At 38.6% G+C, this 16,731-nt stretch overlaps 1 protein-coding gene across 7 annotated transcripts in view; it reads left to right on the forward strand.

Moving 5' to 3' along the window:
- Window positions 1-16,731, forward strand: part of MYO5A (myosin VA) — a 95,253-nt gene that overhangs the window by 32,318 nt on the left and 46,204 nt on the right. For all 7 annotated transcript variants that reach the window (XM_085234350.1, XM_085234349.1, XM_085234352.1 and 4 more), the window contains exons 5-11: window positions 6,180-6,336; window positions 9,584-9,727; window positions 10,877-10,958; window positions 12,289-12,396; window positions 12,868-12,974; window positions 15,473-15,738; window positions 16,328-16,409. In XM_085234350.1, the coding sequence (XP_085090476.1) occupies window positions 6,180-6,336; window positions 9,584-9,727; window positions 10,877-10,958; window positions 12,289-12,396; window positions 12,868-12,974; window positions 15,473-15,738; window positions 16,328-16,409 (946 nt within the window). The remainder of the gene's footprint in view (window positions 1-6,179; window positions 6,337-9,583; window positions 9,728-10,876; window positions 10,959-12,288; window positions 12,397-12,867; window positions 12,975-15,472; window positions 15,739-16,327; window positions 16,410-16,731) is intronic.

The raw sequence follows: 16,731 nt of genomic DNA on the forward strand, positions 1-16,731 counted from the left end.
ATATGAATATTGAGGCTGATGTCAATGATTCTGTATAGCTGTTGTTGGTTTTTCCAAGCTGATGTTTATATGTTGTGTGTCCTTATATGCATCTATTTGACATTATTTGCCTGAGAGTCCCAAGTCTGAAAGACAAGATCAAGTGATTCATCTTATGCATCAGTCATAGGAAGGAATAAAGCATAAAAACAATGTTGTACTTTGATGATGAAACTGAATAGCTCTGTGCTTCTTTAATCTCATCTGAAATACGTATTGATGGTTTTTTAGCTGTTTTAGTGTTCCTGTTTCCAAGAGGGACTTTCTTTTGGTATTGTATAGAAGAAAAAGGTAAACAGAGATTGGTAGAGGTTTTTCAGTTTATGTGTTTTAGTTACCCTGATGTTTGGACAGTGTGCTATGAAGTAATGGTTATAATGTGGTCAGTTTGTTTGTTTGTTTGTTTGTTTGTGGGAAACAGCTTTCGAAGGTACAGAGGTATTAAGGTATTAAAATTGTTTTAAAATTGGCAAATCTGCCTTTAATAACTTTGATGTTTATTTTATTGCACTTTTTTTTTTTTTTTTTTGCCTCAGTTTTTCCATTGGTCGACTGAAATTATTAGCAGTTGCCTTGGATAATGACAGCAATGATTAGTATTGTAGCAGCACTTTGTACACAGTAGAGGAGCCCCATGGCAGTGTTGCTCTTGTTTCCACTGACGCTGACAGCTGCAACTCAGAGTAGAATTTCTTTCTTTCTGAGCCCTTTTAAAAGCCTCTCCCTTAGATTTTTATGATACACAATTTAAGTTAATGGTAGTCAATGCTATTAAATGTATTGCTTTAAGGTGTATGCACATCTCCAACATGTCTTGAAAGAATATTTTTTTCAAACTGCTTTTTGGTTTCTTTTGCACTATTATTTCATTAGTATTCTGCAAAAAACCTCCTTTGCAAGTAAGGTATTTCAAGTCACTTTATTCCAGTGCTGAATCCCCTTTGAGCTGAAGCTAGCTTCTGTTTTGAATTTTGCAATGCTTTTTCAAAGCACAAAAAAACTCAACCTGCTGGAATGTAGGTTGTGATCTCAAGCTTGCAGGAGTGAGGTAAGTCTATATCTATTCTGTTTGGGAGCTTGGACAGTAAGATTCCCCATAAACATACTGCCTGTCAACAGAACTTTGTGGGAGAGCAAAACTGTCTTTAAAATTAACCAGCCGATGCACAGATCTTTGTCTTTTCCCAGAGTTATGATGATGAAAAATTTGTGAGTGACATATATTGCTCATTCTGTCACCATTACTTGTCAGAGTGGAGCTGTGTATAGCTTGGCCACAGTGTCTGAATATTGCCTTTCAAAATTAGACATCATTTTTGTGATAGATAACACTCTTTTCGTTATTAGTTTTTTATTCCACGATGTGTCACTCTTCTATTTGGCAGGAAATAGCTGTTATTATTACGTGTTTTTTTAAGTATAGTCCTGAGTGCAGGAGACTTGGAAGATTTCTGAATCAAGTGCCCTATTACTGGAAGCAATCTCAGCACTTTCCTTTTGTTTGTGAGATGACCAGGCCTATCATCTTAAACCCTGAGTTTTTTGTGGGTTTTTTGGTCACTATCTTATTTTTGTCCTCTGCTGAGAAATGGCAAAAACTGATGCCTGAGCACAATGCTTCATGTTTCCACGAATGGTAAATTAGTCACTATCAATCTGTTCCAGTCTGCTGTGATTAAACACCTGCCAATAGTTCAGCATAGCATCATCGTAGCAGAGTTCTGCATCATAGGATGTGATCATCATCCACCTTTGGGTGAAAGAGGACTCCTACAGCTTCTCATCTTCTGACTTGTTTTTCCTCATTTCTCTTTGTAAGAGCATAATGAAAAAAGTTCTATCCTTTCACAAGTAATCTTCACTTTAAAATCATCTAATTATGTGCTTCGCGTCAAGAGGAAGCATCAGGAAGATGAAGAAGTATTGTGCAGATAATAGGTTATGTCATCAGATAACAAGTGGTGTCACACATTGCCCTGCTTACATGTTTTATTGGCTGAAAGTTTTAATTGTAGCTCCTTTTCTGACTGGTGACATGCTAAGTGCTCAGAATGCCAGGTCAGAGATTGAGGACTAGTGATTTAACTGCAAAATTGCCATTTCTGTCTCTGAACAACTCAAATGTTTTTTGTATTTTCTTTTTTAGTTTTTGTTGGTTTGTTTTAATATGGACTGATAATGAAAATTTCATTTAGCCTAAGCAGAAGTTATATATTAGACTGACCGTCATTTGCACCAAACTGGCATATACTCTCCCATCATTTTATGTACTGTCCAATACATTTCCGTTCTATGTTAGCTGGTATTTTCTCTTCAAAATACATGGCATGTTGTTTCCTTAAAATTTAATGATATGAAGCCCTCTCTGCAGAGCTGCTGTGGCTGCTGGGGAGGCCTACCCGCCTTCCTTCCCCAGTGCCAAAGTGTCCAGCTGCCTGTGGTAGGGCAGCCACGTGCCAGGTGTTTCCTGGGGCTGTGGTGGTAGCATCTCACCTTGCTGCGTGTGTTGTGGATGCTATGTGGCACTGTCCTTGCACCTTCTCCAGATGTCAGGAGCAGTGGTAGGCATTTTGCCAAAAAGCAGAAAGAATGATGTCCTAGAGGATGGGAACTCCAGTGTGTTAAATCTGAACAATGGACTAATGTACTTGTGAGGACAAGAGCAGTCTGAGCGTGCATGGAGCTCTGGCTGCAAGCAGGGAGAGAGAGACCTTTGTTTCTCTTGACTGCCAGAGCTTCTGCAAACACAGTATTCGTTGCAGACTAGATGGCTCCATGTGCCAGGAAGCTGCTGCTACATCTTCTCTAGGCCAATTTATGAAAATGGTGCGTGTATGTACTTCCATAAGAACATAATAATGGTTCCTCTGTTATGAGAACATGCATGTGTGCCACGGGGAAGAACAAACCTTCATGTCCTGAGATGTGGGGAGGGGAAACTCCAGGCTAATCAGCAACAGTATTCTTAAAGAGAAATTGCTTCAACTTCATTTTTCTTTATTGTCTTTGTAAACATGGGAGGCCCTCCTGTAGTCCTCTGAAGTGACACTTGCTTTCCTGCTGTTCCTGAATGCCCACACGCCAGACCAAAACTGCATGCTCACACGTGTGCTGGATGATCTGATCTCTAGCTTAGTTTTAACTAATTCTGTTTGATTTCTGCTAATTTTCCCACCTTCTTTAAAAAGTGTAATGCCTGTTGTGCAAAGAAAGAAGCAGTGCACATTGTTTGGTTCTGTTATTTCAGTATTTGGATGGATTGAAATAACAAGGGCCTCAGGGCAATGTTGAGGCAGATTTTAATACTCACTAGGCTGGGCAGCAGATGTTTCCTTTGGAATTAGCTGTTGGATGAAGAGAGCTGGAGCAGTGACTGACAATTCGGTACTGGTAGCTCTGGAAAGGCTGCAAGAGGAGGCATAGGTGTGGATTTGTGCTTGAAAATGAAGCCCTTTTTCTGTATATGAGTAGTGATGCATCAGTTTGTCTTGGTAAACAGAAAGATGGAACAGTTACCACGACTTGCTTGGATAAAATGTTAGTGTGATATTACCAGTTTCCTGTTCAGTTTCCTGTTAGTACCCTTAATGTGAGGATCCTATTTCAGAATTGTTCCAGAAGATTTTTGTGTAAAATCACCAGATGATTTTGGAAAGTGTTTCTAGAATAATGATAATAAGCTGTGTATATCCAATCCTACCACTTTCACTATGTATGCCTTCAGGTTTTGCAGCTGGAGCAGTGGATGGAACTGATGGGGATTCCTCAGCTATTGGAACAGATCCTTAAGGGAGGTGACAGTTAGAACCAGACATACTTATTTTGATGTTCCTCCCTTGGCAGCAGAGTGTCTTTTTGTTGACAGTTTTGTTAGAAGTCTGCAGAACTCAGGTTTCATTACTTTGTTTTGTGAAAGCATTCTTTACTTTCGGAACTAGGTTATAAATATCTGCAAGCATCAGAGGATCCATTTCATAGCTTCATGAGTCTTCATATTTTAATGATATTTAATATGTGAAACAGAGCTGATCCACAAATTAAAAGCTTCTTATGTCATTGCTGATCTCCTGTGTTAGTTAGATCCTGAAATTGTACCAGAAGTTAATGATTTTATAGTGGTATGCTGGTTTGATTTTTTTTTTTTTCTGCATCAAAGAGCACTGGAAAAAGAAAAACTGCCAGTCCTGTGAAGAAATTATTCTGCTTTTGACTCATTGCAGGGACTGTCTGTGTGAGCAGAAAATTGTTAATGGTCCTTTGCCCCATTTAAGCCTAAATACCATGTCGTTGGCTGGACTTCTCCCATGTTCTTCTGGGGCTCTTTTTGGATGTGCACTTCAGTGTGAGTCATGCTGGGTCCTGATCTGCAGAGCCATTGGTGTGTGCTTCTACCTTAGCTGCGCTCAGGGAGTGAGGAAGAGGCAGAGCTTTTCTTGTTCCTTTCCCTAATGGAAATCTTCATCCCTGCTGCTAGCTGTCCCCCCACCACAGACCTCACTCAGGTGCGTGCAGCAGGCTTGGTGGCCTTTCTGAAGGAGCTGTCTCACCAGACAGGTGTTCTGACTTCCCCATCTCTGGCAGTGCTGCATGCCTGGCCTGAGCTATCTGCAGCCTGGAATTAAGCTCAGTAGTTACCCAACCTCTCCAACCAAGACTGGCAGTTTGATGTATGCTAGTGTGTGAACTGTGCTGTAGTCATTCACACCTATCATATGTGTTAAATGGAAGTTTAAAACATAAAATTAGGTTGCTTTGATCTCCTTAACACTTTCATATTCACTTTAAAGCAGCACCCAACCATTTCCTCTTATCAAAAAACCTGCCTTAACCGATGACTTCCTTTGGTTAAATGAATCACACCTTGGCTCTCCCACAGATGCCAGATATAACCAGGAGCTGCCTTCAGCCTGCTTCTCTGTGAAGCATGAAGTAGGTACTGGAGTTGCGCTCTTATCTGGGTGCTTGGGGATGTTTTTGAAGAGGCATAACAGCTTGAGAGTAACCATGTGATCTGTAATTGAGCTTCATTGTTTCAGCAGCACCTTGTTTTGAAGATGTCAGAGCAGAACCCAACACCACCTGGAAGATCTTGAGGCTACAGAAAACACAAATAGATTTTTCTTGCGTGTTTCTTCGCTGCATAGCATTTACTCAGGGCCTCAGCGCTTACTCAGGCATTTAGAGGCTGTGCAGACTGCTTATGCGATCACAGTGTCGTGTCTGTGTTTTGCCTACACTCTTTAGTTCTGGTCCCTCCCAGCTCTCTAAATCTTCGGGGTAAAATTTTGTTCCTTCTTTCTCCATTTTCCAGTATGTAAGATAGTTACACTCACCCAACTCGTAGAAGTATTTTGCATTAAAAATTATTACTCATTAAAAATTATGACATATAAGTTTTGTTAAATATCCTCTATGGTTTTTATTTTAAAAAGAGTCAAACTATAAAAATGCTAATCTCTCATAGTTATTCTTTATCTGTTTTGCAGTCATACAGTTGGAGTTTATGGATTGAGGCCTCTTTCAGATGGGAGGAAATTGTTTTAGTAGAAAGTGGTGATTTAAAAAAAAAACAAAAAATTAATGAGATGACTCCACAACAAAGGGATCCTCTGCTCCAGAGCTGCTACTTGCATCAAGTCATGCTTGAATTTTTCAGATTCAGAACAATTCTTGGAAAAGCTGGTGATTACATTGAAAGGACAAAAGGTCCTGAATTGAAAGGACAAAGGTTGCTGACTCTGCCATTGATTTCTCTATCTGTAAGATGGCATCGATGATCCTCACAAATGAGCACTGATAATTTGGTGGTGCTTTACCACACACTCTGGGTAGAAGTAGCTGCAGAAATAAGTAGTGTTAAAGTAGTAACAGGTGATTTACTGTAGTCAGGATTTGTAGAGAAGCTCTGATGGCTATTTAAACTGTAATGGCAACATCAGTCCTCTGTGAGCATCCTGGTCACCAGCAGTCCAGTTAGCCATTCAGGCAGCTTGAGCACTAACAGCCTTCCTCTGCTACACACTTCTAAGTTATTGCTGTATTGCCAATATTTGTGGTGGAAGGGTTGTTGCCATGTTGGGGGCACAAAACACACGTGTCCTTGAGAGAATAGCTGGTAATCAGCAGTCTTTGTGTTTCAGAGATGAGCGAAATCAGTCAATCATTGTAAGTGGAGAATCTGGGGCAGGAAAGACGGTTTCTGCCAAGTATGCCATGAGATACTTTGCCACGGTCAGTGGATCTGCCAGTGAAGCCAATGTTGAGGAGAAAGTCTTGGCTTCAAACCCCATAATGGAGGTAAGCGAACTATTGCACTATCTCCTACCCTTCTGCTGCAGTAATTATTCTGAGACTAACATAAGGATTCAATAAAAAGATTAATTGTTACTTTTATAGGAATAAAAAAAAGCTGGACTGAATATGTTTTAAAATTTCATTTTTAAGCCATTTACCAGGAAGTGCTGTAGTTATTATCTTGTGTAATATTTATGAAAGGTTGAGAGAAGACATGAGGTAATGTTGCATTACTGTTAATGTATTTCACATAACAAAGTAATTTTCGTATTAATACTGCTATAAATCTCTTCAACTTTGTAACCACCGGTAGTTTCCAGGCTGCCTGCCCAATGCAAGTGTGCAAGGGGCTGTTTTTGCATGTACAGTTACAAAATGGATGAAAATTTCTTGTCTTACCTGTAGAACACATTGAAGAAAGGTTGATTATATGTTGAGGGGAAGAGAGTCATTGAAGAAAGCAAATAGTCAATTTTAGCAAAATTTCAACAGGGAAGATAGATGAGAAAGTAAAGTTACATGAGATGCACGCAGTTTTGGAAGGAAAAAATGGCAGAAGACATAATTTGGAAATAATTAGCTCAGATTATAATGTTTCATTTGTACAGTAATCTCCATGTTACTGTAGTCAAGTTCCAAAGCGGTTGGCTTAGGAATGATGGATGTCTTGGTAGATGTTTAGCATCTCAGTGAGGTAGTATGAATGGACAGACGTGAGCAAATGGAGAGCACAGAGTGAGATGTGAAATGCAAGATGCTGCCATTGTTTTTTTTCTCAGGTATTTTAAAAAATGAACTCTTTTATTTCTTCTTTCCTCCTGGCATGAGGAGTTCATGATACTCAGACTATAGCTGCCCCATCACAATTGTATGTGTTCTGTCACAAGGTAATTGTGCCTGGTTTGTGGTGCTGTGTGCTGTTTTGAAACTGTTTGCGGGGTATATTGATCAGCAGTGGGCTCTGCTGTCGAGTAACCAATGTGCCCAGTGATGGCAAGAAGCCCGGACTGCTGAGCCTTGCCTTGAGCTGCTCCTACCCAGCAGAGACAGCTTGGGTCGTTGGAAGCAATGGCAATTTTGCATGAGTGAACTAACCCCAAAGTACTACTTTCACTGCTGCAGCCGTGACAGTAAGCATCGTGTCATCCTTGGCTATGTTAAGGCGTGATGGTGCTGTTATTTTATTTTATAGAGATAATGACTTCATGAACCTGCATAGATCTGAAGTTTGAATTACTTTAAAAGTTGTAATTGGTGAAAGTTACCCTTTAACTTCTAACACTTGAACTTTAAGTAGGCTTTAGAGTGGGTGTTATGAAATGTAAAGTTGTACACAGAATCTAGGATAGCAAAATTAATGTTCTGAACTTTTCAGCTGATAAATCAGCAGAAACAAAAATTAAACTACGTAGGTTAGGAAGAATTCAGCTTAGAAATGCTGAACTTCAAATTTGCGAAGTTGAGCAGAAGGTAATTTTATTTTTAAATTTCTGTGTCAAAACTACTATTAGTGTCAGAATTTCACATTGTCTTTGCCCGTTGAACACTTTAATATCAAATGACCATTATACACTCACATTACTAGCAACTATTTGAGTAATTAGTTTTCTAGTTAATAGCTAAAAACATTCTGCCAACTGCAAATGCAGAAATAGTCAAGTCCTGAAACAAATCCTTATATAAGTCCCCTCTGCTCATTATTTGGTACCCTGTGTGACTATGCAAATCATACAGTTTACTGTATACTGTGGTTAGCAGTCTTGTAACACCAAAGGCTTTCTTGACTGTTTGCATGTGTACAGCTTAGGACTTTGGGACAGGCCATTTCAAAGTAATAATTGGTTTCTGAAAATATTGTAATGTTATAGTGCTACCTACAGCAACAAAATATATCACAGAGGCAATGAGCTTAAAATACAGGAATGAAGTTTGAATGCCTTCAGTTTGAATGAGTTTGGTATTTCTTAGAACTGCAGAGATGCAATTTGTTCTTTATAGCAACCATTCATCTGATAACCACTTTGACATCTGCTTGGACAGGCACGCTGCTGCTGCCCTAATGGGGTTTCTCAGAGTCTAATCCCAGCTTCCAGTGCTATATGCTGCTAGTACTTACAGATTCACTGCTGTTCTGCCTACAGATTTGGAATACTGAGCTCAATCTGGCTATCTGTTCTCATTTGCTTTTCTCAAAATTTATTTCAATGCAGAGTTCCTATAGATGCTACATGAACCAGAAAACTACAACAGATACAGCTCTGCCTCTTTTTATTTAAGTGTGCTTCGAAGTTACTGGTTAGCATACACATGGTGGCATATGGATACAGGCAGTGTTACTGAGTTTGCCCACATGCGATTCCTTTTGCTGCAGAGATTTCTTTAGCATTTTTGAAAGTGAATTGCTATGTGATGACTTTAATATGATCTCATTTAGAAGAGAAACTGCTTTCCGTTGAAATTCAGTGTATTGTAATTTGCATGTCCAAAGTTGTGGTACTTCCAGTCTGGTGCCAGCAGTGGTGTGAATACTAACACCGATGAGGTGCTGCAAGTCAGAGGTGCACTGAAACAGCTTTGCTGCCATGGCAGTGTTGAAGGCTATCCCTGAATCTATAACCAAGCTGCTATGGCAAGAATTTAATTTCAGAGTAATTACGCGGGTCTGTACATTTTAACTTCTAGATTATGTTTAGGCACACAGTAAATATTTTATACAGCACATTTGTGGAAGTAGTTTTGCAATGTGATTGGTTATAAAATAATAGAAGTGTTAGCCCAACAGGGTACAGTGGCTGTTTGCTGGCTTATGGCTTTGTAGTACATAGATGCACAGAGGTTGCAAGTACTCTACATATCTCTTTATACATACGTATGTGAATATATACAATGTTAAGTAATGGGAATGGTTTAATTAAACCCTTAGAAGAAACCAAAGTATATGTAAGCTTTCTGTTAGAATCTTTAATTCCTTCTAAAAGACTTCAGAGAGCAATTAATGATACTTAGTTAGAAAGTTAGACTGTGGAAGTGAAATCATTACAAGAAGATCAGCTCCAGATCTCATGTCGATGAAATGACAATATTTGGATGTAGCTTGCTGACCAGGCAGAAATTGTTCTTTGTTAAATTCTTGATTGTTTTGAAAACTGGACAAACAAGTGTTTTATGTATTTGTGAGCCATGTAGATGGTCAGATAGATATGATCACTTCTAAAAGCTGCTTTGCCTTTACAAAATTTCCTCTTTTCAGTCTATTGGAAATGCCAAAACTACAAGGAATGACAACAGCAGTCGCTTTGGGAAATACATTGAAATTGGTTTTGACAAGAGGTATCGAATCATTGGTGCTAACATGAGAACTTATCTCTTGGAGAAATCAAGAGTGGTATTTCAGGTAATACTGATGCAAAGTTATTATCTATATATATTTTGTATATATTTGTATGACTATGCTAAAAAAGCCATTGCTTGCTGATATCAGGTGTCTTTTGTAAAAGATGGTTGTAATGTATTTTTACTGTACTGCATGTGGAGAGGGAAGAGAGAAATAAAAACCAAGTAGCTCTTCAATATATGAATTATCCATAGTAGTAACATGCGTATTTAAAAAGATGTGCATTTTAGGAATACTTTCAGTGCACTACTAGGTATTGCTAACCATAGTGTTATAAAATTGGACTTCAAAACCTAACAGAAACACCCATGCTCAAGAAGAGCTCTCGGTTGTGGTTTGTGAAACTGCCATCTTATCTCACTTTAAATCTCTTGTTAAAACCCACTGCTATCACCATGATTAAAAATCATACCTTGGAGAATATGTAATTTCATCTCTCTTTAACTCTCATCGTATCCTCTCTATATTTGCTTACCAGTCTAGCTAGAGCTTAGTGAAAATTGACTTACTCTTGACTGGCTGCCTAAAGATATAAAGCAAATAATCACAGTTTGCACTGTGTAAGGGTGTTACATGAAGTACTGTCATTTCAAAAATAAGATAAATTTGTTGCACATAATATAGCAAAAGCAGAGTCTTTTTCTGTTGTTTTTTTTTTTTTTTTAATTTTATTTGAATTTACGAAGTTTAGTGCCCTTAAGTTCAGAATTATGGTGTTATTCATGAGTCATAACCTTCTGAGCTGTGTTTATCTTCCATTTTAAAATTCCAGTGTTGCCTTGGCAGGAAAGATTCTCTCTTCACCAGCTTACTATAAATGCTGAAGCAAATGGTATTAGTTATTTTTGGAAAATGAAAAGCCCTTAAGTATGATCATTTCGCTCACCCATAGAATCCTGATCTATATTTAATAGTAATCTACAATTCTGAAAAGTGAAATTGTGCATTTTTTTTAAACGTGAAAATGTCTGCATGCTTCTTGCTGTTGAGAATGGATTATATTAATAAAGAAGGAAATGACAGGATGAGCTAGCTTCCTTTTTCCTTGTGATTTCCATGCTTCTAATGTAGTGCAGGAGAATGTATTAAACCTAAGGTTTTTTGTCTGTTTGTTTTTTGTGGAATATAATCAACCTCTTTCTTTTAAAGGCAGAAGAGGAGAGAAATTACCACATCTTTTACCAACTCTGTGCCTCTGCAGCATTACCTGAATTTAAAACTCTACGATTAGGTATGAAATTCCCAATCTTTGTATTGTGCAAATGTACATGCAAGGCAGTATCTCTGAGCTTTTCTGAGCCCTAGATATATTGAAAATAATTAAAATGGCACATCTCAGACTTTGTTGGGTTTTTTGTTTTGTTTTTTTTTAAAGGTAAAATGAAAGTAACAGATTTGTTTCTTCAGCATACTCTAATGCACTGTGGTTGTAATCATGCAGATTTACTGTGTCCGGATTTCAGAGTATTTTCACTTGGAAGGGTGACATTCTCTTCTCTTTGTCCTCTAAAACCTTTCTCTATGGGGACAAAACCTTTCTCCTATGTCTCCATAGAGCAGCTGGGGAATTTTTTCATTTTGGTACAAACACCTGAAAAGTTTACAGAGTATTTTGTATCTGCACACTGTGACTTGCACTGTCACCAACAGTTATTCTACCATTTCTGTTCATCCAGTGCTCACAAATCTGATGACATTTTTCAAATAAAAAAGTTTTTCAAAGTTAGCTGTGTAGTGGGAAGGCTGCACAATATGTCAGTGGTGATTTCTGAAATACCCTTCTGCTTTTTGAGTGTTGCTCTAATCTTCTACATCATCCTAGCACATTTAGGATTCACACCTACTGACACAGGGAAAAAGGAACTGATGTAATTATAGCTAAAGAAGCATGGAACAGACTCCTCTTTCAATTTTCTTGAAACACTAGTAGATCAGAAGAAAAGGAATCTTACTGCAGCTGAAAGTGTGGCTACAAAAACTGTAGAAATGTATATAACATCCAAGAACTACTTCTGGCAGTGAAGCCCATTGCTCTTCCCAAATGATATGAAGCCATCAGTTCTCCAGTTCTCAGCCAGAATGGATCACAGATACTCATAGACTTAACTAGGCTACAAAAGAGAAATGAGAAGATAACAGGGGCAAAATAGATTTTTTTAAATGTCCTCATGCAATAATAGCATAATAATACCTGCCAAATAACTCCAAAGTGCTTCTGCTGTCAATTCTGTACCTACCTCTGAGCTGGTTGGAATAATTATTTGCAAAATTATTATTCCACAGGTGTGGAAGTGTGAACCCACGTTAGGTAAAGAATATGCTTGAGGGCTTGTCGTAGGAAACGTGTAGCTTAAAAATACTTACTTGCACTGTTAAATCTAGGAAATAAATGTTCTCCAGATGAAGTGGATGCTAAGAACCAGGAAACAAAAAATATACTGAGATATTTCAAATCAAGTTTCAATCAGTTGTCAAGAGCAACTTAACCTTTACCCAGCTTTACAGATGTGCCATGAGTTTCTGCACTGGTGTGTGTAAAAGAGTTGGTTTTTGTCTTACAGGGAATGCAAATTACTTTCATTATACAAAGCAAGGTGGAAGCCCTGTGATTGATGGCATTGATGATGCTAAGGAAATGGTAAACACCAGACAAGCCTGCACTTTGCTAGGTAACTAGTAAATATAATCATATCCCAAATGTGATACATCAGCAAATGTTTTCCATGTTGCCTGGGTATATTTTCTTGGTATTTGATTGTGCTTAAAAAAATTCAGGGATTGAGATATTTTTATTGTCTTTAGGTGATACTAAATTGCAGTGTAATCACATATCTAGTGTAGAAGAACATATATGAACATACATAAATGTTGGGTTCCCAACGTACAGTGTTGGAGGTCTCTGAGAAAGCATTTTGAAACAGCAAATTACATAGTTCATTTTTCTTGATCTTCTTTGTATACAGTAATAAAATGGTTTTGATAGAATTGGAGCCAAGGAGCATGTTCAAATACCAATTTCTCTTAAAAAATCCCACACATACTAGTGGCAGTTTTTCTCCTCTTAATAAAACTTTTCAGCCGTGACTCATGATTCTTTACTTCTCTCTCCACTCAAAACATTTTATTCATCATTTTTTCAGGGATTAGTGATTCCTACCAGATGGGAATTTTTCAAATCCTTGCTGGCATCCTTCACTTGGGCAACGTGGAGTTTGTATCTCGGGATTCTGACAGCTGCACCATTCCTGTAAGTAGTAGATGAGCTTGGAGCATGCTTTCGCTTCTGGCAGTCCTGTCTTTTGCTTGTTTATAGGAATCTCTCCTGGAAAAAAAAGTAATAACATAAAAATGCAAACTGTGTTGTTTCTAATTTGTTTATGTTCTTTTTGGAAGTGGATCCAACTCTTCTTAGTTTACAACCTTTAGACAGTATTCTTTGTATTATAACTGTGATTGCCTTAATTTCTTTTCAGCATTGTAATCGGTCTGTCCTAGAAAGGTCTTCTAGACAGACTAGCTTTGAAATCCTGGACGGATATCTAGATCTTTATATTCCTACATGAATACATTCCCTGCCAACAGTAAATGGTTTGCAGGATGGGCTGCTTTATGTTAAATACCAAACTAGCCAAATAATTGCAGAGCAAATGTATTGCAAAGTCCTCTGGGATGTCTAGATGGGAGCCAAGGATATACAGATGTGATTCTTGTGATGCATTTAAGATTATCATGGCTTTTTCAGTCCTTTGTTGAGGTCCACAGTGAGAAGTATGAAGTCTGATAAGAGCGACACTTCTTTACTCAATAAAGACCAAAGCTTCTTACTGAAGTTATTATTCTGGAGAAGGGAAGCAAAAAAGATCTGGCTTGTTCTATTCTTGTCACTCTTCTTTTCCTTGGATTCACAAGTGAGCAGTTTCTCCTTCTGCCTTTCCTTGAATGCCTACTGCTGTACTACACAGCCTTCATCATTCTCTCTTCAAACAGTAGCAGCAGTTGCAGGCTTTATTCTCACCTTGCTAGCAGTTGGTTTCTCAAGCATCTGCAGTAACAATTTCTGGAGCTGAGACAACAGGTCCTCCACAGGACCACAGCTAATTAGCGTGCCTGCTCTGACATCATCTGAGGAATCTAATAGATAGTTGCTGTGAAACCAAACAATGGTCTAGCTCTTTGATGTGTCTTAAAAAGGTTTTGACTACAAAGGAAGCATCATTTGATGATCGCAGTTGGGAAGCAGATGAGGCCCAGAACATGATGAGGTAGCCTGGGTTGTAATGAATATCCCCGATGCAGTAATCCCATTGAATGAATAGCACAGAGCTGAAAGTTCCTGTGCAATCCTATCCTGATGTCGTAAGCATGGAGCAGGCAGAGACAAATGTCTGCTCCCTGCCTTCAGCTACCTGAGCTGTGTTGTTCTCTGACAATAGCCGTGTTGTGTAGAGCTCTGCCGCCATGCAGATGGTCTGTCTGGTTGCAGTGATGCAAGGTTGTGCTTTGGGGAGCTCAGTGAATGTCTCCACACCATGCTGTGTGAATTAATCACTTTGTTTTATGTTACTTTGAGTAACCCTAATGTGGAACTCTTGTGCAGTTCTTGTTATTTTTGTTGTTATTGCTTTATTATTGTTTTCTGAGACATTAAAGTGGTGTGGCTAAGCTGAAAGAAGATGTGCTCGGTTAACTGGATTTTAGAAGTGTGGCAGCACTGCCTTGGGGACTGTATGCCCGAAGGACTGCAGTAAGCCCCAGAGAAGCAGAAGGACATAGAAAAAGGAAGATAAAGCTGATGTACTCAAAGTTATTGGGCATGTAGTAACGGTTCCCTATAATCTGTTCTTGTCAAGATGCTTCATGTCAGCATGCTCTTGAGCCAGAGTGCAAAGTGAATATGATGAGGAAGTAGTGTTAGGGGAATTCCTTCAGAGGAAAGACCTGTCTGCCCTTGATTTCTAGCTTCTTGTTTGCTTGTTAGTAACGAAGTATGGTGACTTAACTCACTGAGTAGTAAACCCACTGCGTTGATTTTTATGCAGAAATATACCCATTCCCATTTCACTGTGCAAACCATGCTAGTTGGTTTGACACCATAAACCAAAGGGTTCTTTTTTTTTTTTTTTTTTTTTTTTTTTTTACATTTTTAAGTTAGGTAACATCCTTTCTGTTCTCTGATCTCTTAACATTTGTCTCCAGACTTCAGCAGGGAAATACTCTTTTAAATTCTGAGACCAGAATGCTAAATCACTTGGACACTTCTTCCTATTCATTCTTAGCTTGGGCTCTGATCCCCCATTACCTGTCACTCCCTGCCATGGGTGTATATGATTAGAGGAGAGCACTACACAGAAGTTGTAGTCCGTTCTGTCATCAGCACATAGCTGATGTCCTGTCCTCTGCGTTTTACTCAAAACTAAGACAGTTAGAGGTATTCAAAATGCAGAAAGTCTGTCCCTAGGAAGCTAAATGATTCATTTTTGTGGGGGTTGCAGGTTGCCTGTGTGGGACTTTTTACGAACACGGGTACAGGGAAATGCCTTTGGGGAAACTGTTTCAGTAATTTACTTCAGTGTTGTGAATATGATATGTGGGTAGGGAACTTGTGCTCTGGAGAAAGATAAGCTAAGGAGCTGCACTTGCTGTTTATGGTTAAATTACTGCAGGCAGGCAGTTCTTCTGATTATGTGATTGCATGTATGCTACCAATAATACTATTTCAAGACCTAATGATTTTGTTTTTATTAGCCCAAACATGATCCCCTCACCATCTTCTGTGACCTCATGGGTGTGGAGTATGAAGAGATGGCTCACTGGCTTTGCCATAGGAAGCTTGCAACTGCCACTGAAACCTACATCAAGCCAGTTTCTAAACTCCATGCCATCAATGCCAGAGATGCACTTGCCAAACATATATATGCTAATCTCTTTAACTGGATTGTAGATCATGTGAACAAAGCCCTTCATTCTACTGTAAAGCAACATTCTTTCATTGGAGTGTTGGACATTTATGGGTGAGTCTTTTTGCTAGGGATGCATCACCTCTTACATGATTATCTACCAGAAATTATTTTGGTCTTTGTCATGCTACACTGTGTGGATTAAACAAACAAACAAACAAACAAAAAACAACCAAAAAGGCAAAACACACAAAAAAACCCTAAACCAAACCCTTACCTGTTGCTTTTCCTGGGAGAAGAAGTAGGTGTTTAGTCTTGATAACCCGTCCAAGATCTTTGTCTTGACTTTTAAGTTTGACTTTTACTGTGGGATTTCAAATTTTTTATATTGGTTGTTCCATTATGTATTATATTGGAGAAGGTCATATGCCAGTTGTCACCTCATGGTCAGAGTTGACAAAGGTAACTAACATGCTCTCTAGGACCATCGATGTCTTCCCTGTGTTCCTCATCCCTGCCAAAAAAGAGAGCATCTCTGAACTTGCTCTGTGACTTGTTATTTCCCTATCTGCTTTGTTACATGGTTGTGGTTTTTATGCCTAGAATAATGCAATGAATTTGATCAGTAGGAGGGAATTTAAAGTTTTGGAATCATTTAATCTCTCTTTTCACTGAACAAATATCGTTGAATATCTACTTTCAGATTTGAGACGTTTGAAATCAACAGCTTTGAACAGTTCTGTATCAACTATGCCAATGAAAAACTACAGCAGCAGTTCAATATGGTAAGAAGGAAATTACTAGCATTTCCTCTTCCCTTTCCCCTCACCAAAGTCCATTCTGCTAATTGGGTCCCCAGTGGTTAGGATGAATTCCTTCAGTCTATTAACCAGCTGTCCTGGCTGTGGGCTTTAGGGGTTGGGGAAAGATCGACTATCTCCTGAAAATAGATTTTATGACTAACTGCTGCTCTGGGACTATTTGAAATTCTGATCACAGTAACAATTGTAAGACAGAAACAGTGCCTAGCAATTAAGACCCTGAGATTGCCTGTCAATGAGAACACTGTATGGATGAAGTTTGAGTTAGTTGTGTCTTCATAACCTG

Source organism: Meleagris gallopavo, chromosome 12, assembly GCF_905368555.1.
Source record: "Meleagris gallopavo chromosome 12, MGAL_WU_HG_1.1, whole genome shotgun sequence".
NCBI lineage: Eukaryota > Metazoa > Chordata > Aves > Galliformes > Phasianidae > Meleagris > Meleagris gallopavo.